Below are 24,566 nucleotides of genomic sequence, written 5' to 3'. Positions count from 1 at the left end.
ACTGATGTCGTAAGCAAGAGATGCTTGCGTTTTTTTCTGAGAAGGCTATATTTTGGAGTTTGTAAAGTGACCAGTCTTGACTCTTCAGGCCACCTTCTGAAGATGCACCTGTTAGGATCTGCTGTCAGAAGAACAGCAGAATGGCTTGAACTTAACCCCTGGTTGTGGGGAGGGAGATACAGCTACAGAAACAGTACCGGGGCATTGTTGATAAATAAAAGGAACTCCAGGGTTTTCTGCTGCTTGGTAATGCGAACTGTCCTTTATCTACAGAAACTCCAGCAAATCGCAACAGGAGCTCCTGCTAGATCTGATGTGGTCCATATGGCCAGAACTGCCAGCCTATGGTCGTAAGGCTGCCCAGTTTGTGGACCTGCTAGGGTACTTCTCCTTGAAAACCCCACAAACGGAGAAGAAGGTAACAATTGATGTATAGTCAGGGGGCTATCTAGCCACGTTTGACCTTTTTTCCCTTGAGTTAACATTCTGACCGTCCCACATGGGGGGCACACCTGTAAAATCTCTTTAGATCTATGTTAAGCACTCCCAACACGTATGCCACAAGATAACATATACTAACAAATAAGCACAGGCTGAATTTGGCTTAGCCAGCAGAAGGAGATCAGGTGGGGAGGAAAATGCAACCCATTTAAAGTTGTTTTAGGAAAGAAGGTATCCCCCTCATTTTCCTGGCTGCCCTGATGGCATCCCTAAAAGTGTCTCTGCAGTCGGATAACCATTTCGTGACTTCTCCATGGGAATAAAAACGGTCTTTGTCCACAGGGTCTGAAAAGGTGACTGTTCCTAAGTCTGTGGAAACTTGTAGAGAAGACAGAATCCTTTAAATGACTAGGAATTAGGCCCAGCCTTGTGTGATTCTGCACTGGGGCTGAAAAGCCTGGTATTTCTTGGGCGGTATCAACTAGATAGCAGGAGACGGAAGTCTTTTCCAGGAAGACTTTCCCTTGGCCTTTAACTCTGGTCTTTTATTGACTTCTGTTTCAGTTAAAGGAATATTCCCAGAAGGCTGTGGAGATTCTGCGGACTCAAAACCATATTCTTACCAACCACCCCAACTCCAACATTTACAGGTGGGCCCGTTCTGCCTTCTCCCTAACTGAAGCTCCCTCAATCAGGCCCAGTTGCCGTCTCCACATTGGTTAGCTCCTACATAAGAATCAGTACGCCTCTGTCTAGTTGGTCTTCGAATCCCTCCTCGTAGCTGGAGCCTTGCACACCCAGGGCACTCAAAATGTAACTGCTCGATTAGATGTTGGGAAGCAGTAATTTGAGAATGTTTCCTACTTCGAGGGTCTGAGTCTAAATCAGATGAGTGTACAGAAAATGGCTAGGTTAAAACAACTTTTGAAAGAGTATCAGTTAAACTAGCAGCTATTATTTCCCTGGTGTAATAACAACTGTTCTCTTTTCTTCTAAACTTCATTGAGGTATACTTTCTATACCACGAAATTCACCTATTTTAAAGTATACAACTCAATGATTTTTGGTCAATTTAATTGTGACTCTGCTTTGAGTCAAATATTAATGTAGCTTTTTAGGATTCCTCTGACCTCAGGATGGCTCAGAAGTAGGAAACATCTGGGGCTGATTGGTTGACATGTCCTTCCTGTGACTTCTAAGTCCTGTTGGGATTTCTTGCGTTTCCCTGTGTTCTTACTGGGGGGGGGGGGGGGGGGGGGGGGGGGCTCACCTTAGGGAATGTCGCCGTGGCGAGTTCATGGCTTCTTTGTGAAGCTCGGTGCTTTCTAAAATGAAAATTTCCTTATGCTGAGACTGGTTTCTTCCTTAGCACCTTGTCTGGCTTAGTGGAATTTGATGGCTATTACCTGGAGAGCGATCCCTGCCTGGTGTGTAATAATCCAGAGGTGCCGTTTTGTGTAAGTGCCGTCTTTAACGTGGGCAGTGGTGAGACTTGCAGGGCCAGTGGGTTTCTCGTTCAGAGATTGATTGTTGCCACATAGGTGTTCCTCTCCCGACGGTTGGTCACCAGTGGTATGAATGCTTACCTGCCACGCTTACCACCTCAGATAGAAGTGTCATCCGTGGTTGAAGAGTGGGTTACAGTGGTCAGTTTTGAAGAAGGCAGGATGAGCCGATGGCCTTGAACCGATACACTGTTTTGTGTCCTCCTGTGTTTAGTATATCAAGCTGTCTTCCATCAAAGTGGACACGCGGTACACCACCACCCAGCAGGTCGTGAAGCTCATTGGCAGCCACACCATCAGCAAAGTGACGGTGAAAATCGGGGATCTGAAACGGACAAAGATGGTGCGGACTGTCAACCTGTATTACAACAACCGGACTGTGCAGGCCATCGTGGAGTTGAAAAACAAGTACGGGCTCTTCAGGCTTGGGGAGGGGCCGTGTAAGGCATAACACCAGCTGTTGGTTTTGATTGCTGGAATGGGGTGAAGCAGCACATCCCCTAGAGGCCTGGTATGTTCTCTTTCCACTTCAGTCAGGGCTGGGGACAAAAGTGAAACACCGTTTCCTAATGTTGACAAAGGTTCTTTGGCCTGTCCGGTGGAGCCCTTGGGGTCTGAGGGAGCAATTGAGCAGTCTGCCCTCTGAGAGAGCAAGCTGAGTGAGGGGACTGCAGGCTTCTACCCGTGTTAATCGGGGCAGTTCTGGGGTTAAAACCCATACTGGGAAATACTTGTCGTTTCTTGGATCAAGATGATGTTTGCTTGCTCACAGAGAGGCAGTATTCCTTAAGAAGTTTCTCTAGTACGCAGGCCTTATATTGATATGTCGCACCTTCCTTTTTTTTTTTTTTTTTTTTTTCCTAAATCTTTATCTGTGAGAGAGAGACAGAGTGTGAGCAGGGAGGGAGCAGAGAGAGGGAGACACAGAATCTGAAGCAGGCTCCAGGCTCTGAGCTGTCAGCACAGAACCCGACGTGGGGCTGAAAGTCACGAACCGTGAGATCATAACCTGAGCCGAAGTCGGACGCTCAACTGACAGAGCCACCCAGGCGCCCCACACCTTCCTTTTGTATCTGCCTATGTTGGATCTTTCTAGCTCATGTGTCCTGGTGTCTGAATCGGGGCACGTCATACGTGGGCCAAAGAAGGCACCGGTGGGGGTTACAGTGTTGACCCACAGAGACAGATCTGTTGAAATCTCTGGCGTGGCTGTTGGGCAGAGGACATGGGGAGGTGCTGCTTAAGTAGGAAGACTTGCAGGGCTATTCTGCACAGAATGGAAGTATTGGTATTATTCTAAGGGTCAGAACAAAGCTAGGCTGGACCACATCAGCAAACGGCCACAGGGAGCTTGGCCGACAGGAAGTTTTCTTCCTTTGGAGAGCAGTTCACATTGGTCACGCGCAAGTGAAAGCTGCTAATGCGGATGACCCGCTCCCCTTCTGGAGGAGGTGGGTTTCATTTCCTGTTGCATAGAGTCCGTGCAGCTGCCGGTGAAGCGCTCAGAACCCGCGATGAGACCGTGGGCTCGCACCCCAGCTCTACTGTCTGTCTTCCTGGTGTGGGAGCAGTTGCGTAGTTTGGTTTAGTGTATGTAGACTGCCGAGAATGGAGCCTAGCATGTAGGAAGTGCTTAATAAATGTTACCTGTAGTTAATGTGATTACCCTAAATTACTACGTGCCTTTTTTTTTTTTTTTCCCCCTCTGCTTGGCACATGGCACATAGTTCATGGTACCTCTTGGGATCTTAGGCTTTAGTGTGGCGTAGTTTTAGAGTAGTCTCTCTCCCTGATGCGTGCTTCGTTGTTTTTCTAGGATCTAAAAAGTCATTCTGTGTAACATCTTAAAGCACTTGAGTGGTAACATCCTTTTTTTTTTTTTTTTAATTTTTTTTTTCAACGTTTTTTATTTTTATTTTTGGGACAGAGAGAGACAGAGCATGAACAGGGGAGGGGCAGAGAGAGAGGGAGACACAGAATCAGAAACAGGCTCCAGGCTCCGAGCCATCAGCCCAGAGCCCGACGCGGGGCTCGAACTCACGGACCGCGAGATCGTGACCTGGCCGAAGTCGGACGCTTAACCGACTGCGCCACCCAGGCGCCCATTAACATCCTTTTTTATAAAGAGCAATTGGAAGATTTTCTTTATATTTGGTTGCTATTATTCGCCAGATCACCTTTTCTTAGAGTGACCACTGCCTTAGAAGAATATATGGGGACAGCCTTACTCTTTGTCTCCTCAGACCATCTCTGAGGGGTAAACAGGCGGCTCTCAGGCCCCCTGCCCCTCTGTCTGACACCGTCTCTCGTAGGCCGGCTCGCTGGCACAAAGCCAAGAAGGTTCAACTGACCCCCGGGCAGACAGAGGTGAAGATTGACCTGCCCTTGCCCATCGTGGCCTCCAACCTGATGATCGAGTTTGCGGACTTCTATGAAAACTACCAGGCCTCCACAGAGACCCTGCAGTGCCCGCGCTGCAGCGCCTCGGTCCCTGCCAACCCAGGGGTCTGCGGCAACTGTGGAGAGAACGTCTACCAGTGTCACAAATGCAGGTGAGGGAGTGTTGCCGGGCCAGGGCCGTGTACGTTCCTTGTATTTCCCTGTAAGAGCCTCAGTGTGGGCAGGGTTCCAGTGTCTGGTGCCCTCGTGATAATTAGGGGACTGTGGGCCTGTGGAGTCCAGGGATGGAAGAGCGGTGCGCGTGTAGGTGTGCGCGCACCTGTCCTGTGGTAGGCGGGGAGTGGGGGTCCCTGGGTCTGGTTGCAGGTCTTCCTTTCTTGTCACCTGGTGTGTAAGTCACCCTCAGCTGTCGTCATCCCTGCACGGTTCCAGGGTACGCGGGTGGTGCCGTCCATCTCACGGTCACCCCCCACCCCCTGCCACTGAACCTCTCCTGCCCCCTGACCCGAACGCCTTGGTTCTTCAGGTCCATCAACTACGACGAAAAGGATCCCTTCCTCTGCAATGCCTGTGGTTTCTGCAAATACGCTCGCTTTGACTTCATGCTCTATGCCAAGCCCTGCTGTGCGGTAGATCCCATCGAGAATGAAGAAGACCGGAAGAAGGTGAGGCTGCATCCGCCCTCAACTCAAGGCAGTGGCTTTGCTCTGAGCTTTGGGCAGCAGGGCTGGCGGAGGGCAGCGGGCTTTTCCTTTTGGCCCCAATCTTCCTCCGCTCAGGCACTGTCTGCGGGGCCCGGCTTTAGGGTGGCAGCAGATAGAGGCGTGCGGTTCGTTGGAACACGTGGTTTACGTGTGACTTCTGGGAAGTGTCGGTTGGTAGTGAACTAGAGTCTCCCAGCAGACAAGCAGCTTCAGATTTGGAAAAGCAGAAAGAAGTCGGACAAGTGCCTTGCGTTTGTTCCACAGACGCCTTCATACTGCAGCTGTTGGCCTTGTCTCAGTGGCAGTGCGTCCAGGGGCTGGTTCCGGATTGTTAGGAGGAATAGAAATAACGAGTGCATGAAATAGCACCTGACCTGTAGGAAATGTTTCAGAAAACGGTTAGCAATTGGGATTAGTCAAGGAAAAGCCTTCACGCCCGCCCCTGTCTTTTCCTGCTAGGCTGTTTCCAACATCAATACGCTTCTGGACAAAGCTGACCGAGTCTATCACCAGCTGATGGGACATCGGCCACAGCTGGAGAACCTGCTCTGCAAAGTGAACGAGGCAGCCCCCGAGAAGCCGCAGGTAACCCCGAGCTAGAGGGGCATTTGGAGAGGGCTCCGGGGCAGAAGCAGAAGACTGACCACTTGCCTCTTGGGTTGCAGGATGACTCGGGGACGGCCGGGGGCATCAGTTCTACCTCCGCCAGTGTCAATCGGTACATCCTGCAGCTGGCCCAGGAGTACTGTGGCGACTGCAAGAACTCTTTCGACGAGCTCTCCAAGATCATCCAGGTAGAGAAGCGGGAGCCCCTCTGGAGTGTTCCGTGGAGCATTACCAGTGAGGTTTTCAGAGCATTCCTGCTGTCCCCCTCCGGCACTTTGAGTCTTGGATTGCCCTTGCCCGATCTGAAAAGGCAGGGTCCCGAGTGGCCGCACCATTCAGCCTCTCTCCGTTGTAGTTTCTGGTGCTTGGCAGAGACCTGAGTTTATTCCAGAAGATTGAGAGTGACATTATTAGATGTGCTTTCCTTGGCCCATTTAGAACCCATCTTTTGGTAGAGGGGTTGCTAGTTTTAAAAAACCAGCTGTCAAGATTCTGTTCCCCCCTTTTCTGAAGGGCCACGTGTGCAAGCTGGTAGGGCAGGGCACACCGACTCCAGTCAGCCAGGGTGGGCCATGCAAATGATGGAATGTTACCAACCTAGTGTCCATGGAATGGGAGGCTGGCCGCATGCAGACAAGCCGGTTCCTGGCCCCTCCAGAGCTGTCTCTGCTATATGGGCCGACATCTCTGATCTTCATGTTTGTTCTTTATGAGACAGCGTTATGTGGGAGTTAAGGACCTGTGCCGTGTTCAGGGGCTGAGTTCTGACTCTGCCACTTGCCTTGGACAAGCTAACCCTCCTAAGCTTCAGCTTCCTTCTTCCTTCTCTGTAAAGTGAGGATAAAGTGTCTAATCTGTAGGGTCATCAGAAAGGTTAAATTGGATAATGCATGTGAAATGTTTTTTCAAACCAAAACTAATTCCCAGTTAACTTTCTCTTCTTCCTTATTTATTGCTGTTTTATTTCTTTCTCATTTTTTTTCTCTTAGAAAGTCTTTGCTTCACGCAAAGAGTTGTTGGAATACGACCTGCAGCAGAGGGAAGCAGCTACCAAATCGTCCCGAACCTCCGTGCAGCCCACCTTCACTGCCAGCCAGTACCGCGCCTTATCCGTCCTGGGCTGTGGCCACACATCCTCCACCAAGTGCTACGGCTGCGCCTCGGCCGTCACAGAACATTGTATCACGCTGCTCCGGGCCCTGGCCACCAATCCGGCCCTGAGGCACATCCTCGTCTCCCAGGGCCTTATCCGGGAGCTCTTTGATTACAATCTTCGCCGAGGCTCTGCAGCCATGCGGGAGGAGGTCCGCCAGCTCATGTGCCTGCTAACTCGGTCAGAACCTGCAGCGTGATCGTGGGCCCGGTAACTCCTAACGTGGTGGGGGGGAGGGGTGTTGGTGGCCGCTGGTAGTAGCGAAGCTGGGAGCTTAGGGGTGCAAAGTGTGGTGCTTGTTGCTGCTGGACAGGCTGGCTAAGTTGTGAGGGAGGAAAAGGGGGAGATGCCCGGGGTCTTGGTGAGCGAATTCTGCGAGCATTTGAGACCAGGTTAGCTTGTAAATAGAATATTTGGCTTGTACGTTGTCGGTTCCAGTGAGGTTCCCTGGGGAAACGAGTGTCTGAGTTCTGGTGACGGAGGAGAAGGGAGCCTGGGCATTTGGACTCCAGACTCCCATGGAGGAGGCCAGTGGAGCAGTGGAGCCTGGTGACGAGAGCTTATTATGCAGTGTCTGATGCTCTGTGCCTCGGACAGCTTACCTAACGTCTTTGAGCCAAGGTTTTCCTTGTCTGAAAAATGCTGACGAGTAAATATCTTGAAGGCTTGTGGCGAGGACGGAATGAAATAATTCACGTGGGCAGTGACTCCTGCTTGTTGAGTGCCTACCTTGTGACGATAAGAGTTACCAGAGCTGCATGTGGTTTATCTACGGAGTGTGTGGCATGGGTTCCGGAACGTGTTAGGTGATGGATAACCATTTCTTGCTGTATCATTTATTCACCCACTTAGCAGGTGTACTTTGAGTGTCTTTGAATGCCAGGCACTGTTTGGGACTCTGCGTGTGCAGTGGGAAATGCTGCCCTCACGTAGCCCTCAGTCTAGGTGGGGGAACTGCAGAAGCATACTTGTACAGTATAGCATCAGGAAATTCCAGTTGTGAGGGGAGGTAAAGCCACAGTGGCGTCCCGGCTGTGGCAGGAATTGCTGCGTGGAAGAAGGTGGCTAGGGTAGGTCTGTTGAGGGGTGATGATTGAGGAGACGCGTGTGGAGTAAGGGGACGAGCCACGCAGATGTCTCTGCTGTGGCGGGGTGTGCCAGGGATCCTGCAGGTGGAGTAAAGGAGGCCGCAGGGGAAGGAGAACCAGAGGTGGCTGGGGGCCAGATCCCGGGAGGTCTTCTAGGCTATCGTAAGGGCTTTGAGTTCTGTTGAAAGTGGGGTAGGAAGCAAGAAAGGGACCTGGTACAATTTACGTCGTTAGGACTAATGTCGACATCATCACAGTGGGGCATAGGTGGGAGCCATGGGTGCCTCGTGGGAGCTGAAGTAGAGGTGCATGGAGTAAACGAGGAAATGGTTGTGACCCATCCTGGCAGGAAGCCCCTGGATCTGGAGCCTGGGGACTCAGCAGCCCGGGCTGTAGACGCGGAGGAGATCTCGGTGCTGGTGCTAAGCTCCCCTCAGTAACCCCTGCGGGGCAGGCGGCTGTGATGGGCTCTTTGTTACAGACCCGGGGCTCCTCGTGGGGCTGATCTCTTAGGCCCCTGGGCATCGATTGCCTTTTCTCTGAGCTCCTCAGGTGGGGAGGTGGACACGGCCAGTGGTGGGTAACAGGACTCCCATGCCTTTGCTTCCTCAGAGACAATCCGGAAGCCACCCAGCAAATGAATGACTTGATCATTGGCAAAGTCTCCACTGCCCTGAAGGGCCACTGGGCCAATCCTGATCTGGTGAGCAGGACGGCCGCTCCTCTGACCTCTCCCTCTCTGTTCTTCTGTGCTTCTTTGCTTTCCTTTCCACCGGTCTCTGTGGGGTGACTGTCCCAGGTCAGAGCCAGCCTCAGAGGGAGAAGAGAAATGGGTGGTTGGCCAGAGGGGGAGCAGGGGTCTCCAGCTCTCCTTTGTCTCTCTCGTGGCGCCACCGGGTACCAGACATTTTAGTTCCGGGTCCCCTGATCAGAGTTTGGACGTAAGCCCCAGTCCTGGCTCCCGCCTGCAGACCCTCCTCTACCCGTGTCTCCTCCCGTTGGCCTTCTAGGCAAGCAGCCTGCAGTATGAGATGCTGTTGCTGACAGACTCCATCTCGAAGGAGGACGGCTGCTGGGAGCTGCGGCTGCGCTGTGGTGAGCTGGGGGCGCGCCTGCTTCGGGGCTCTTTCGGGGTGGGGCTTCGGGCTCCATCCTGGCCACAGACGGGGTGGGACGGGGGCTGCCCCGGGCAGCCCTGCTGGAGCCGGGGCTCGGTGCTCGGTGACCGCGGCTCAGCCTGTCCCTCCTACCCCCAGCTCTCAGCCTCTTCCTCATGGCGGTGAACATCAAGACCCCCGTGGTTGTGGAGAACATTACCCTCATGTGTCTGCGGATCTTGCAGAAGCTGATTAAACCACCTGCTCCTACCAGCAAGAAGAACAAGGTACCGGGCAGGGAGGCCAGGAGGGGAGGGAGAGCGGCAGCCCCTTCCTGCCCCGGCGGGGCACCAGCGCTTCCTCTGCCTCAGTTAAGCAGACAGGAGTTGGGAGTTTTGAGAAGGAATGTTTCTCAGAGGGAAGTTGAGAGTCACATAAACATGAAAATACAGAAGCGTGGAACGAGCTGGTTTGCTGGAGGTCTGGCTCTTTCTCCAGTCACATCAGATGACTCACAGCTCCCAGAAGGCACGTGTTCTTTTCCACCCCTGTGCCTTTGTGCATGCAATACTGTGCAGGGGCGAAAATCCTAGACTCTGAAGCAGACTTCTTGGTTTCCGATCCCAGCTCTTCTCTTTACTAGCCTTGTGACTTTGGGCAAGTTGTTAACTCCAGCTCCTTGGTTTCCCCATCTCTGCAATGGGAATACAACACACTGAACTGTTGGGAGGCATCAGTCACTTAACACAGATTACGTGCTCGGAACACCAGCTTGTGTTAGTCCCTTAGTAAATGTTAGCTGCGGCTGTCTGTCATCTTCTCTGTGTAGGATGCCCCCTTCTTTGTTAGCTGCCTCTTAGAAGATCCAGCTCTCTGCTGGGCTGGCTGTGAGCACGTCGAATCCGGGGATGTCCGTTTTGTAGTATTTTTTATGTCCAGTGCAGAGCATGCTACTTAACATACGCTAGCCATTCAGTAAATCATTAAGCGAATGAGGAAAGCCAAGTTTTTGTTCTAAGATAACATAACCATAGCTGAGCCCCAGATTGATCTGCTTGGACCAACTTGTGGAAGACACGGGCCACGGTTCTTCCTCTCAGCCATGCCTGAGGCTGTCTCTCTGTGGTCCTTGGGCCATTTGATTCCTGCTCCGTCCTGGTGGGGCCCTTGGTGGGAAGAGTCTTCGTTACTGCAGGAAGATTGCTTTCTGAGTGGTAAGCACTAGGGTGGAAGCTGGATATTGAACAGTTAGGTAAATTTTCCTTGACCCAGTCTTCCTAGGCAGTCCTCAGAAAAGGCAGGACTGAGGTACCTATCTTCCTTCCCTTTGACGAAGGTTTATTTCCCCTCAGAGCTCATTGTCAGCCAATAAAATCAGTACTTGATTAAAGAGGAATGTCATCCCCACATGACCATCATTTTTCCCAGAGTGAGGCAAAAAATTTCCAGAGTTGTTTATTCTCTAAGTGCGGGAGCCCATTGTCGATGTTTGCACTGTGCTTAGTTTCAGCCTAGAGAAAGCAGCAGTTTTCAAAACTAGGCTCCCGGTGCCTGAGCGTTCCCTGGACCGTCGGGGACTCTGTGAGGCCAACATTGGTTTCCTAACTCTCCTCCGGCCCGGCTTGCCCCTTGTGGTCTGTGCACGTCGGGGCTGGTCGTGCACAGTCCCTGGTGGCGAGGCCACCGGGGCCTCAGCGGGAAAGGCAGTGCGTGCTCACTCATGGGCGTCCTCGATGAAACGGTGCATGTTAATGTTAGTACATCTCCCTTCTTGGGTACTTGTGTTCTTAATACTCGGTGTGACCCTGTGGAAGCACGCCGGAAGTGCTCCTGCTGCACACGCCCCAGTGCCGCCGCGCTTGCTGTCGGGGGCAGGTGCGTGCATGTGAGCCGCTGCCTCTTGTGGGGCCCTGTGTGTGCTTGGAGGGGTGTGCGATGGGCCAGCTGTGCTTATTCAGAATTGGGTGTTAGCAGACATTTTCTCCTTTTTCTTTCTTTCTTTCTTTCTTTCTTTCTTTCTTTCTTTCTTTCTTTCTTTCTTTCTTTCTCTTTCTTTCTTTTCTTTCTTTCTTTCTTTCTCTTTCTTTCTTTCTTTCTTTTCCTTCCTTCCTTCCTTCCTTCCTTCCTTCCTTCCTTCCTTCTTTCCTTCCTTCCTTTTTTTAACGTTTGCTTATTTTTGAGAGACAGAGCGTGAGTGGGAAAGGGGTAGAGAGAGGGAGACACAGAATCTGAAGCAGGCTCCAGGCTCTGAGCTGTCAGCACAGAGCCTGATGTGGGGCTCGAACTCACCAACTGTGAGATCATGATCTGAGCTGAAGTCAGACGCTCAACTGACTGAGCCACCCAGGTGCCCCAGCAGACATTTTCTTGAAAAATGAAGGAAGTGAACCCATCCCTCCAGAGGAACTGATATAACTCAGAGAGCCAGTATTTTCCAGGTGACCAACACGTGCTACAGAATCACACGTGGTTTAGTAAAGATGAGGGTTAGTGTGGTGGAATATGAAAAGTTTATCAATCGATTTCAGATTCCACATAACAGCCAGTCTTTAAGAACCTATCACTTATTGCACTCCCCCGAAAAATAAATATTAAAAAAAAAAAATGTATCATTTGTTGAAAGTGAGATCCAAGAAAGAAACCCGCAATTACGTGAAAAGGCTGTAAAAATACTCTTTTTTCCAGCTACGTATCTGTGCAGCTGGGTGCTTTTCTCGTACTGCAACCCCAACAACATACGCCAACAGTTTGAACACAGAAGCAGCTCTGAGAGTCCAGCTGTTGTATTAAATCGGTCATTAAGCAAATTTTCAAAAACGAAGCAGTGCTGCTCCTTTAGGTTATTTTCATTCTGGAAAGACAAAAAACATCATTTAGGTAGATAGGTAATGGATTCATTCTTGTTTTTAAATGAAATTAGTTAGTATTCTAAGAAATTCTCATGCTTAACTTTAAAATTCTTTTTTTTAATTTGTAAAACTTCATTAAAAAATTTTTTTGGTAATGTTTATTTAATTTTGAGAGAGAGAGAGAGGGAGGGAGTGGGGGAGGGGCAGAGAGAGGGGGGTGACACAGAATCGGAAGCAGGCTCCAGGTTCTGAGCTGTCAGCACAGAGCCCAACGCGGGGCTCGAACTCACGAACCGCGAGATCAGGACCTGAACCGAAGTCGGACGCCCCACCGTCTGAGCCATCCAGGTGCCCCTCTCATGCTTAACTTTTAATGTTATAAATATCAATAGATAGAATCATACATGCAAAACAGTTTCGGGTCCTCAATAATTTTTTAAGAGTGTGAAGGAGTCCTGAGACCAGAAAGCTTGAGAACATCTGGTTTAGAGTGTGTGTGGGGCTCTTGGCTGTGCAGGCTAGTTCTGCTTGGTAATGGCTCCCAAAATTCTGGAGACTGCCCAGTGGCTCCTTAAAGAGTGATGTTTGGGGAGCTGGATCAGCCTTGGGGTAGGAATTGGCGGGTGTGGCTGTAGGACTGTCTGTAGGAAGCCAGCTACCTCTTAGTCCTGCACGGTCAGAACGGTGACCTTAAGCTCAGTGTGGAGACGCCACTGCTAGGTTGTGTCAAATGGCTTTGAAGGAACATACGCTTGGGCGGAAATGATACGACCGTTGACCCTTCTGACCTAGCTTCGCGTATGTCCCCCTGGGGCGTCGGTGCCATCGCATTGGAGCCATCGCATTGGAGCCGTGGCCCAGGTGTGTTACGCTCCCGCCTTGTTCCGCTTTCCCCCTGCAGGATGTCCCTGTTGAGGCCCTCACCACGGTTAAGCCGTACTGCAATGAGATCCATGCCCAGGCTCAACTGTGGCTCAAGAGAGACCCCAAAGCGTCCTATGAAGCCTGGAAGAAGTGTCTTCCTATCAGAGGTGTGTCTGTGTCTTCGTGCCTGGGGAAGCCAGTCCCTCCGACCCCTGTCCCTGCAGCCCTACGGTCCCCCCTTTTCTGTTATTTCCTTTCCCTTACCCCTCGCTCCACCCCCCTGCCTGCCAGGGACCGATGGCAACGGGAAGTCCCCCAGCAAGTCGGAGCTCCGCCACCTCTATTTGACTGAGAAGTATGTGTGGAGGTGGAAGCAGTTCCTGAGTCGTCGGGGGAAGAGGACCCCGCCCTTGGATCTCAAGCTGGGCCACAACAACTGGCTGCGGCAAGTGAGTGACCGCCTCCGGGCCCTCCTCCCCCTCCCCTTGCCCCAGATGCCAAGCAGCGCCTCTCTGCTCCCCCCTCCCCCACCCACGTCTGCTCTGCTCTCTTGCCTCCTTTCAGGCGGGAAGCAGGGGGAGGTCCTGGGTTGCAGCCACCCGTGTGGTAGACTGGTTGAGGGAGGACTTTTCTGTGCCTCTCATCAAGCTGCTGTGCTTGTTACTCCTCCTGGCCACTCATGGGAACTAAGCCTCAGTGCTACCCCTCCCTTTTTCTCCTTTCATTGTCTATACCTCCTGCTGCCCTCTCCCTGTTCGTTCTAGCTAGCATCGTAAAGGATTAAAGTAATTAAAGGCATCCGTTTGTCTGTTAACGTGTAAAGTAAGAAATACTTGGTCAAATGTAAGTATTGAGCATATAGGTACCTTCAAAATAGAGTTGCATAGTTACAGAAATCTGTGCTGAGGAAAAGACTTGCTTGCCTACTTCCTAGTTCAGTGGTTTTATTTTATTTATTTAAAAAAAAAATTTTTTTTAACATTTGTTTATTATCGAAAGACAGGGAGAGAACATGAGCAGGGGAGGGACAGAGGGAGAGGGAGACACAGAATCCGAAGCAGAGGGCTCCAGGCTCCGAGCTGGCAGCACAGAGCCTGACGCGGGGCTCGAACCCACGAACAAGGTCATGACCCGGGCCGAAGTCAGACGCTCAACCAGCCGAGCCACCCAGGCGCCCCTCCAGTTCAGTGATTTTAGATGTGCTGTCCGGGTTACTTGATGGAGAAGCTTCAGTGAAGAAGGGGGCTGCTGAGCAGCCTCTTTCCCAGTCTGCCACAGCGGCATCTGGCCTTGAGTGTGGTTTTTGCCTCTCCCCTTTCCCCGGAGGTGCACCCGGAGGACTTCCGGAAGGTGCCACTTCACTGTGTCGGTCACCTGAGCCACGGCTTCTCTCCCGTGTCCTGCAGGTGCTCTTCACCCCGGCGACACAGGCCGCGCGCCAGGCAGCCTGCACCATCGTGGAAGCTCTCGCCACCATTCCCAGCCGCAAGCAGCAGGTCCTGGACCTCCTCACCAGGTGCCACTTGAGGGGGGCGTGGGAGAGCGGTCAGCCTTCCCCGTTTTCCTGGGGGAATCTGTAGGTCAGGATGACGGCAAGCACACCCAGGCTCTGTACCCATCGCCTGCTACGGAGAGGGGCACAGGAACAGAAAAGAACCAGAAAACCGGGTGGTCGTGCTGCTGCTGGTGGTGGTGCGGGTGGTCATAGAGCAGCAGCAGCAGCAGCAGCAGCGACCGACGTCAGTTGAGGTCTTAGGAGTATATAAATGCTCGGCCCTGTGTGAGCTCCTTGGATCCTGCCCCGCAACCTGGGCTTGATGCGGTTGAGTAACGTGTCTGCCGGAGGCAGGATTTGAATCCAGGCCGTGTAATTCCAAAGCCCACGCCATCGGCTACTAAACTCTGTGGTACACTTGCCTTCTCTGTGAGTCATTCAAAACCACAGTTGCTGTCCAGAGAAGCACTGTTCTGTTTTGCCGCTTGTTGTTCCCAGTGGATCTAGTTTACCGCGTCACATTCCCTGTCGTGTGCGCTGAGCTGTCCCCAAGCGTGGGGAGTTCCCAAGTGGGAAGTTTGGGGTTTTCTCAGGTGCCTCCCCCAGCCTCTGGAAGGAAGGGGGAGCGAAGGGCAGCAGAGGACACAAGGGTGGGAGGAGCGGAGGGGGCTGTTGGAGCCATCGAAGCCGAGTCCTCACGGTGCCCTGTCTTGTCGCGGACCAGCTACCTGGACGAGCTGAGCATAGCGGGCGAGTGTGCCGCCGAGTACTTGGCTCTCTACCAGAAGCTCATCACTTCAGCCCACTGGAAAGTCTACCTGGCCGCGCGGGGTGTCCTCCCCTACGTGGGCAACCTCATCACCAAGGTACCTGCCCCCCGCCCAGAAGAGCCCTTCCCCCGTTTGGCTTCCGTGGCCCTCCACTGGGGTAAACTTTCTGGTATTCCTTTTTTGCTGAGAAGAAGTATTTGTCGAAAATATTATCTTTGTAGGGGCGCCTGGGTGGCGCAGTCGGTTAAGCGTCCGACTTCAGCCAGGTCATGATCTCGCGGTCCGAGTTCGAGCCCCGCGTCAGGCTCTGGGCTGATGGCTCGGAGCCTGGAGCCTGTTTCCGATTCTGTGTCTCCCTCTCTTCTCTGCCCGTCCCCTGTTCATGCTCTGTCTCTCTCTGTCCCAAAAATAAATTAAAAAAAAAAAAACGTTGAAAATATTATCTTTGTGACTGTAGCATGGGGAAGCAGCAACCCGTTGGGGGCATTTCGGCTCTTCTCTGTCTTTAAGCCACCCCTTAACATCACTGCATCTGCCCTCGGCTGCTTAGGAGTTCGGCAGAAGTGCAGCTCGAGGTTGGAGTAAAAGGGGGACCGCGGAGCGCTTGGCTGCTGTTGCTGGCTCCTGGCGCCTCAGGTGGAGGGGGCCGATGTCGTCAGCGGTGCCGTCACTAACTGTGCTTGTCGTCCTTGTAGGAAATCGCCCGCCTGCTGGCCCTGGAGGAGGCCACCCTGAGCACTGACCTGCAGCAGGGCTATGCCCTCAAAAGTCTCACAGGTAGAGACAGCCAAGAGGCCCTTCCTTTAGGCACCCTGGGCACAGTGTGGGGACGGACCCTTAGGTCTTGGGGTGCTGAGGTTGACTGTCTTCCCTCTTGTGTTGATTCAGTGCATATTTCAGCTCTGTAGTTTTCTCTTCATTGGTGGCTTTACGTATTTGAGCTCCTGTTTGCTGTGGACCGGTTCACTTCCTTGAGCACCAGCTCTGTGCTTGGAAGTTGCTTTGGAGTTGCTCATTACCTTTGGAAGACAGGGAGCTTCCTTGCTCCCCTGCTCGTTCAGAGCTCTTGCAGCAGATTTTTCCTGTCCCCACAGGCCTTCTTTCCTCCTTTGTTGAGGTGGAGTCCATCAAAAGACACTTCAAAAGTCGCTTGGTGGGCACAGTGCTGAATGGGTACCTGTGCTTGCGAAAGCTGGTGGTGCAGAGGACCAAGCTGATCGATGAGACCCAGGACATGCTGCTGGAGATGCTGGAGGACATGACCACAGGTAGCACCGCCTGTGGCCTGGAGCCGGGACTCTGTTCCTGCTGGAGGGGGTGGCAAGCATCTCTCCACGCTCAAGGAAAGAGGGGAAGAAGTTCTGGTGCTTGGAGCTGTACAATTCCAGAGCTGGGCTCAGTCCGTTTGGACTTTTTATATTAAGTTCACAGAACAGAAGGGAGTCACGTGTTCTCGGATTGGTGTCTTTCGCTGGTTCTGGCACGTTCTCAGCCATCGTTTCCTCCGTTGACTTTGCTACAGTCTCTCCCTCATTCTTGTGGAACCCACAGTCTCTCATCCATCTTTGCCTCTCTGTCATGGGGTCCATCTCACCATCTCTCTGTGCTGATTCTGGAGGATCTCTTTGGTTCTTTCATTTAGTTCATTTGTTTTTTCTTCGCTGAGTTAGCTCTTTCATCTATTTGTTGAGTCCTTGTGCTTCTCTACAGATTTTATAGTCTCTTCTTTTTTTACTCACGCTCCCCCCCCCTTTTTTTAAAGTTTTCAAACATAGCAGACGTTTCTGTGTCTGTTAATTCTAAGATTTGAAGTGTATTGATCTGATTCTGCTCTATGTTATTCCAGCTCTTTAAATCTTAGCTCTAAGTTCTTGCCTTAAATCTTTTTGTATTTCATGATTTTTTTACTGTGAGCTCACATTTTGGAGGTTTTCTGTGGGAATTCTTTTTTTTTTTTTTTTTTTTTTATTGTTAGAGAACGCACACATGCACGAGTGAGGAGGGGCAGAGAGAGAGAGAGAGAGAGAGAGAGAGAGAGAGAGAGAGAATCTCAAGTAGGCTCCATGCTTAGCACGGAGCCTGACGGGCTCAATCTCATGACCCTGGGATCATGACATGAGCCAAAATCAAGAGTTGGCTGCCCAACTGCCAGAGCCACCCAGGCGCCCCAATCTGTGGGAATTCTTTAGGACCCAAGTCAAATACGGGTTTCTCTAATGAGGATTTATAACTGCTTCTGCGAGGCATCTGGGGACACTGCATCATGGGGCTGTCTTCAAACCAAGTTTTTCAGGTTTTTCAGACCTCTTCGGTAGTGTGAATTTTGAGCCACAAACCCCTATGAGGGGCAGCCTGTTATAGGTTCTCTCAAGGGAGATCCTGCCCCCCTCTACTCAGTGCCAGATTGTAAGGGAAGACAATTTTGTTTCAGTGACTTGCCTAGGGGAAAGGTAGAGTTACTTCTCGTTGACCCTTATACAATGGGTGTAGGTAGCTCTTTGGGGACACCAGACTTTTGTGTGGGTCGGGGAGGGGTTCCCACTAGATTGTCCACCTTGGCAGACCTGGGCCTTTGTGTCTTGCTCCCAAATCCTGGCAGGTTGTGGAAGCCAAAGCCCAAGGCAGACACCAGCTTCAGAGTTTTGCTAACCTCCCTAGGTTCCTGATTTCTCTTAGTTTTTGGTTTTTGATTCATCTTTGCTAGTGTGGCAGTTCACTGATAAATGTTTTCAGGATTTTACATTACCTTCAAGTGGTGAGAAGCGGGGGTAGGTCAGGGAGTGGGGTCTGCCATATTGCCAGATGTAGAGGCCCTCCTTCTGATGCATTTTCATCATGCCGTGCTGAGCTGGTTTGTGACCTTGCCAGTTGGACCCTTTTTGAAACATATTTCTTCCTTTTCCTGTGACTTGAAGTCGTCTGTCTGTCTTGTAGAAGGCCATCCACCTGATCTTTCAGACCAAAGCTTAAAGTTATACCTTCCCTGGAATTTGCCTGGAATACAGTTAGGATTACTATTTGACATTTTTGAGTACCTGTTTTGGGCAAGAGGACATTAGTTGAACGACGCATAGTTCCTCTCCTTAAGGAGGTTATAATTCTGAGAGGAAACAAGACGTGTACACAGCCGATCCAGAAGCGCTGTGTTGACTTGGGTGCTGGGACTTTCAGATGCAGGGTGGTCTGAGCCTCGAAATCAGTCCGCCTCAGGTTTCCAGTTGTAGCATCGATGCTGTCACATAGTGCGTTTAAAAATGTACCAGGAAGAATGAACCTGTTGGTGACTGTACTTCACGGAAAGTCTCATGGTGGTTTTTACGTGCGAAGCTGTCTCCTAACTGACGTGGCCACTTTGATTTCTGGCAGGTACAGAATCAGAAACCAAGGCTTTCATGGCTGTGTGCATTGAGACAGCCAAGCGCTACAACCTGGACGACTACCGGACCCCCGTCTTCATCTTTGAGAGGCTCTGCAGCATCATTTATCCCGTAAGCAGGGCGTCTTCCCCTGCCTCTCGGGGTGTCCGTGCTGCCATCCCGCCGCTAAGCCTCTTGGTCATGGGCAGTCTCGCCAGCTGGGGGCAGTTGAGCCACATTTTAGAAAGCTCCACTGACAACACAGAAGCAGTCTCATGGTTTTCCTGCTTCTGATGGTGGGAAATCAGATGACCTTCCTTGGTCTTATTTCCTAGATTGAAGGTCTGGATCAGTCTTCTCAAGAACCGGGTCTGACCTCCCATTGCCCAAATCCTGTTCAGTATGCTGTGAAAGAAACAATGTTGAGCCAGAGCAAGAAATGCTTGCTCTCTTCCCTGTTTTCAGGCCCATGTTTTTGTGCACACACACCTGAGTGCATGTTTCCCTAGCCTAGCTCTCTGAGAGCATGATATGGTCCAGGGACCCCACCAGTATCATCAGTTAACGGTGAGAGGTCTTTGGGGTGGGCGCACCTGACTGTTAGGTAATAGACCCTCCTCTTGACTTGGGGGTTCTCAGTGGCAGAGTCATCCAGCTCCAGATTGGTTAGTGTCACTTGAGGTGAGCAGGGCGAGGAAGCCCCTCCCCTTGTTTCAATAACACAGCTTCCGTATGTTGCCTGTGTGCTTATTTTGGTAGACTTTCTCTCCTCTACCCTTGAGTTTCAGAGGAGATGGCTGACAGTGAAGGCTCTTTGAAGTGTATTTGGAATCACCTCTGTGTTTCCTGTCGCTTATGTCTTAAAACGTGTAAGGGGCTGGATGAGCTTTCCCCAGAGTGTCCGTGGAGCCAGGTGGCATGTTCTAAATCTGAAAGTGCCTCTGCCGACCCTCTTAGAGTATCTTTATGCCATCCCTGCTGATGCGTCCTTGTCTCTGTCCTTTAGGAGGAGAATGAAGTCACTGAATTCTTTGTGACTCTGGAGAAGGACCCTCAACAAGAAGACTTCCTACAGGGCAGGATGCCCGGGAACCCATATAGCAGCAATGAGCCAGGCATTGGGCCACTTATGAGGGATATAAAGAACAAGATTTGCCAGGACTGTGACTTGGTGGCTCTCCTGGAGGACGACAGCGGGATGGAGGTAACGAGCTTAGGACATTGCTGCCCTGGTGAAGAGCACGGGCTGGGGTCACATCCAGGTTCCTCCCTACTTAGTAGCTGGTTAGTCTTGGGCAGGTAGCTTGCTCCGGCTTCCTCATCTATAAATGGGGCCAGTGATTCCCACCTGCCTGCCTTACCTGGTGTTAAGGTTAATTACCTGTCCGGGGCTCTGTCCGATGTCTGGCATGCAGGAAGCGAATGGTTTGTGGCTGTCGCTTGTCACCAAGTAGGATTCTCTTGTTCCCGATGCTCTGGCAGAGATTTCCCGGGGATTCCAAGTTAATTAAGCTCCTAAATACTGGCACAGTGGCCCCTGTGCAGATTTCTGGCCCTGTGTCTGATGCCTCCTGGCAGGCAGCCTCCAGGGTCTGGCCTTCTCATCTGAGGGGCGAAAAGCTTGTTGGGTAAGATGGAGTAATTGCTTTTTCTGGCAAAACCTGAAAGGGAATCCTCAGCAGGGGTTTTTAACCTGGAGTCCATGGTTTGGGTTAAGGGTGTTTGTAGCTTCTGCAGTTGCGTCCCACGTTCTGTGTGTTGTGCACACACGTGCCGTTTTTTTAGAGAGGGAGAGTCTGTAGATCCAGGACGCAAAACCGATGAGTTATGAACCACTGCCATGAAGTGCCCTTTGTTCTTGAAACGCACTCGCCTTGTAATTATTTGGAACAATAGCCTCATCTTCTCTTCTGTCCAGCTTCTAGTGAACAATAAGATCATCAGTTTGGATCTTCCTGTGGCCGAGGTTTACAAGAAGGTCTGGTGCACCACAAATGAGGTACGCGGCTTGTTTTCTTGCTTGGAGGTGGGGTTTCACTTTCCTGACTTGTGCAGACTGGTACCGGGAGGAGCCGCTCATCGTCACTTACCTTGCTGTAAATAGCGCTCACACGGCCGTGCCTCCCTGTTCATGGTTGTGGAGAAAACCAGTCGTCCTGTTGAGGCCTCTGGCCAGAGGTGGAAGAGCTTCAGGAGAGGATGGGCATTCTTGGCCATGCAGCCGGCGAGGCAGCGCCAGAGGAGGCGTGCGGTGGGGAGTGTGCGCTGTCTCGTAACGCTCTGTGTGCGGCACCTCTGGACCGAGACGAAGCCTCTGCTTTCAGGGGCCTGCCCGCTCGGAGCATGGCCGCTGGCGCTGCCAAGGCGCGAGTGTGATTTCTGTGTTACTGGAGGGGAGACTGGGGTGCAAACAGCAGTTGTCCTTGAGGGGGGGAGACGGAAGGAAAGGAAGCCTGGCGCTCTGGTCCTTGGGCCACCTCGGTGCTACTCGACCTCTCCTGAGAGTCTCAGATAATCCGCTTCCTCCTCCCTCCTCTTCTGCTCACCTCTCTCCCCTGTCCCTTCCTTTCCTCCTCCATTTCTTTCCCTTTCCTTCCCGTCTTTTCATTAGGGGGACCTTCTAGTAAGCGAATCAAGGAAGTAACTGGAGTACAGCAAACTAGTTGCCCGTGAAGCACAGTGAACTCCTGTGGATTTAGGCCCAGATGTTTCTGGAGAGCTTCAGATGCTAAATTGGTAGTGTTGGCTAGTACATCTTGGCCTTCATTCTGTCACATGTTTTCGCTTCTCTCCTTTCTGTTCTGTGCCGGGAATCCTGGTCCGTGGGTACTGCTGCCCGTTGGTAGAGGGTCACACGGGAGATTGCCCCCCTTCAGCGCATCCCGTCGTTGGCACTTGAGCGTCAGAACAGAATGATACAGATTTAATCCGTGAGGCACACAAAAATTAAGATCAGGCTTCTGTGGCTGCCCTTGTAAATGGTGGTTTGGAACCCAAAGAGCATACACGGGCGTCTTCCCTTTTGAACCATGAGGCAGGATAGAGAGGAGGATCACTTGCCCTTCACAGTAGTGCCCAGCCCACTGAGGGCTTCTTCTGACAAAGTGCAGGCACCTTTTTTTAACTCTACGCTCTTTTTCCCTGATAAACAGCCTGTCTCCTTAGCTACTGACTAGAGCCTGTTCTGTTTCCTAGGTCTCTTTCTGTTTCTGCCCTTGTTCTCTGGCCATTCTCTTTCTTAGTTCCCACTGGGCTTCCGTAGCTGGGAACATTTCTGCAACTGGCCTTTCTGGAAAGTTCTGTCCCATGAGGGTTTCTTGTCCTGAAGCTGAGCACGGGCTTAGAGGCAAGCAGTACTGTGGTGCTGGCTCGTCACCTTCATTTCGTGCAGTGTGACTTCAGAGCCCTGTTTCTTCTCTCCGAAATGAGAATAATGTCGATGGTAGAATGCCTAACTTAGTACCCGGTATATAGTGACCTCTCACAATCCTCCAATTTAGTAAAGTGCTCTAATCTTCTAATTTGCAAAAGACTTACTTTTAATCATTCCATCAGGTTAGAGGTTTTAACTTGAGTAACTTTGGAAGAAACCTTTTCTTGCCGTATTTATGTGAAGACCTCAGGATTGGCTTATGCTCTTGCTTTTGATTCCAGAGTCTTGAATCAAAGCTCTTTGATCTCACTGATCTCGTCTTACTTGTCCGGATTCTTTGAGTAGTGGTTCCCATTGGTTAGAGTTTGTGCTCCTGAAGGAAGCACAGCTGGGAATTAGGCTGCGCTTGTTATTGGATAACTTTGAAAAAGCTGCTTAACCTAGTTTAAGAGGATATCTGAAGTGCTTGATTAGCACAGAACTTAGCACAGAGGAAAGCATCGGTAGATGATAGCGATTATGGTTGTTACATACGATTTCGAAGCAATTAAATGAGATTGTGGTTATGAAAGGCTCACACAACTGGTCTGTGGTAGACACTACATGAAATAAACCTCCTTTCCCCGATGTAAGTTGCAGCGCACGTGGATTCCAGATGTTGTGATTAGGACCTTGTAGAGAAACAGGAGCGAGGCCAGGTGTTGAGTCCCTTTCATTTCCTGGACCTGTTTACAAGCACCTTTCTCCCCATGTCTCTGCTCAGGGAGAGCCCATGAGGATCGTTTACCGCATGCGGGGGCTGTTGGGTGATGCTACCGAGGAGTTTATCGAGTCCTTGGACTCCACCACAGGTAGGCCCTTCCCACAGACACTGGTGCACATTGCATTAGAGGTCTGGGGCCAGTGAGTGGGTCACATCCTGGGATTTATGGGTGTTCTGGACACACTCCCCTGTACCTCTGATCAGAATTGACGGGAGATTACTTCCCCAACTGAGAAAGAGTACACGTATCTATGGCCCAGTTCACACACCTCAGGGGTTTTAAAACAAGGCCAAACAAAAGTTGGGAAATAAAGTGCAGTTGGCAACAAACTTGAGTTCAGATTGATTTTTAGTTTAGTTCCTCCCCTGCCCCCGATGGTGGTGGTGGTGCTTGTGTTTTCACATACTTGAGTAAATAATTTTAATTGGCTTCAGTCTCATAGTTTCATATCCAGTATTGACCCCTTTCATTGCTATGCTTTTGTCGGAGGTAAGAGAAAGGGCACTGGCTGTCAGCCTGGAAGGGGATTATCTGTTTTATTTCCATCTGTATCTTTCCCTCCACTTCCGCTTGGCCTCCCTCCTCCCTCAGATGAAGAAGAAGATGAAGAAGAAGTGTATAAGATGGCTGGTGTCATGGCACAGTGTGGGGGCCTGGAGTGCATGCTCAACAGACTGGCAGGGATCAAAGACTTCAAGCAGGGACGCCACCTTCTAACTGTGAGTCGGGGCGGCAAGGTGGGACCGGTCCATTGTTTTGAGAGAGGCCCCTGTGGAGGGAAGCTTGCAGCCATTGTGCCGGCACACGTAACCCTAGAGGGCGGCTTGGTGCCCTGGGCCAGTGCAAGCCAGTGGAGGGCCTGGCAGCTTCCCCGAGCTCTTGATTCTGGAAGCTCCCCACTCCCCTGCTTCTTGGCTGTCCCCGAAGCCGCAGCCGCAGCGGTGATGGCAACCTCCTGCTGTGTCTCTTTAGCCACCTGTGGAACCAGTGCCTGTCTTTCCCTACAAAACTGCACTCGAGTCAATTACTCTTATTCTTGCTTTTTAAGTTGATTTCATAGGGTAACCCTTTCAGGCTTTTTTGTAGGATTTGGATTTCGGGAGTTCATCCAACCATCTCATGAGGAGTAGAGGATCACAAATATTACTCTATTTATTATTTTCAGCTGCAGAGGAGATGAGAACACATATTACAGTATTTGTGTTCTACGTGACCTATGTGGAGAATTAGAATTGAAAAAGCAACTAAAAGTAATTAAAGTTTTAAAAATGTAAAAAACGAGCCATTTATGTCTTAATAAAAGAAGAAAACCCACCTGTGTCTTAAGGAAAACTAAATAAACGACCTACATGGTTCTGAGTTCCCACAGGCCATGAGTTTTGGGATCTTTCTGGTTAGTATTTGTTAGATTCGGAGTTACAACCGGAATTTCCCTAAAACAACAGGGAATTCTACTAGGAATTGGTGTCATTGCCATTTTAAGAGATGGTAGAGATATGCTGAGGCCACGTGACCTACTGCTGGAGAACATTGCTATTCAAAATGCCAACCTGATCTGAGATCTTCCCCGCCTTGCCATGTCCCCTCAGGAAGCACTTTTCCTTACTGTTCCCTGTACTTCAGGAAGAGTACTTGCTGATTGTACATGACTGCTCTCAAACATTTCTGTCTTGTTCGTCCCCACATCGTACACTCTCAGATAGCCTCACAGGTTTTGACTGGCTTTTCTTGTCAGGTGCTCCTGAAATTGTTCAGTTACTGTGTGAAGGTGAAAGTCAACCGGCAGCAGCTGGTCAAGCTGGAAATGAACACCTTGAATGTCATGCTGGGTACCCTAAACCTGGTAAGGGGTATGGGCTGCAGAAGACAGAGTGGGCCTCAGAAGTCCTGGGTCGGGGAAGGAGCATCCGGGCTCAGATGAGAAGGGTTTGTGGCCTTTTCAAACTCTTCATCTGTCTGGCTGACTGGCCTGAGGCACGGATCATTCAAACCGTCCCTTGTCCTGCTGGCTCACCCCTGTGCTGCTGCCATGACACGTGAGAACTTCCTTGTCTGTTTCCTGAATCCAGAGACAAGAGGAAGTTTATAAAACAGTCCAGAC

The 24,566-nt window shown here is 51.1% G+C and overlaps 1 protein-coding gene across 6 annotated transcripts in view; it reads left to right on the top strand.

Moving 5' to 3' along the window:
* The window catches only part of UBR4 (ubiquitin protein ligase E3 component n-recognin 4), a 131,826-nt gene that overhangs the window by 86,770 nt on the left and 20,490 nt on the right, over positions 1-24,566 (top strand). For all 6 annotated transcript variants that reach the window (XM_027060248.2, XM_027060246.2, XM_053208030.1 and 3 more), the window contains 24 exons: positions 274-418; positions 1,006-1,091; positions 1,811-1,898; positions 2,161-2,354; positions 4,259-4,498; positions 4,873-5,011; positions 5,510-5,635; positions 5,716-5,844; positions 6,646-6,989; positions 8,510-8,600; positions 8,908-8,992; positions 9,154-9,281; positions 12,745-12,874; positions 12,999-13,156; positions 14,114-14,223; positions 14,927-15,068; positions 15,668-15,749; positions 16,067-16,240; positions 18,339-18,460; positions 19,335-19,532; positions 20,247-20,327; positions 22,465-22,552; positions 23,057-23,184; positions 24,201-24,308. In XM_027060248.2, the coding sequence (XP_026916049.2) occupies positions 274-418; positions 1,006-1,091; positions 1,811-1,898; positions 2,161-2,354; positions 4,259-4,498; positions 4,873-5,011; positions 5,510-5,635; positions 5,716-5,844; positions 6,646-6,989; positions 8,510-8,600; positions 8,908-8,992; positions 9,154-9,281; positions 12,745-12,874; positions 12,999-13,156; positions 14,114-14,223; positions 14,927-15,068; positions 15,668-15,749; positions 16,067-16,240; positions 18,339-18,460; positions 19,335-19,532; positions 20,247-20,327; positions 22,465-22,552; positions 23,057-23,184; positions 24,201-24,308 (3,316 nt within the window). The remainder of the gene's footprint in view (positions 1-273; positions 419-1,005; positions 1,092-1,810; positions 1,899-2,160; positions 2,355-4,258; positions 4,499-4,872; positions 5,012-5,509; positions 5,636-5,715; positions 5,845-6,645; positions 6,990-8,509; positions 8,601-8,907; positions 8,993-9,153; positions 9,282-12,744; positions 12,875-12,998; positions 13,157-14,113; positions 14,224-14,926; positions 15,069-15,667; positions 15,750-16,066; positions 16,241-18,338; positions 18,461-19,334; positions 19,533-20,246; positions 20,328-22,464; positions 22,553-23,056; positions 23,185-24,200; positions 24,309-24,566) is intronic.

This window comes from Acinonyx jubatus, chromosome C1 (genome assembly GCF_027475565.1).
Source record: "Acinonyx jubatus isolate Ajub_Pintada_27869175 chromosome C1, VMU_Ajub_asm_v1.0, whole genome shotgun sequence".
Taxonomy (NCBI): Eukaryota; Metazoa; Chordata; class Mammalia; order Carnivora; family Felidae; genus Acinonyx; species Acinonyx jubatus.
This window is presented reverse-complemented; position numbering and strand designations above follow the sequence as displayed.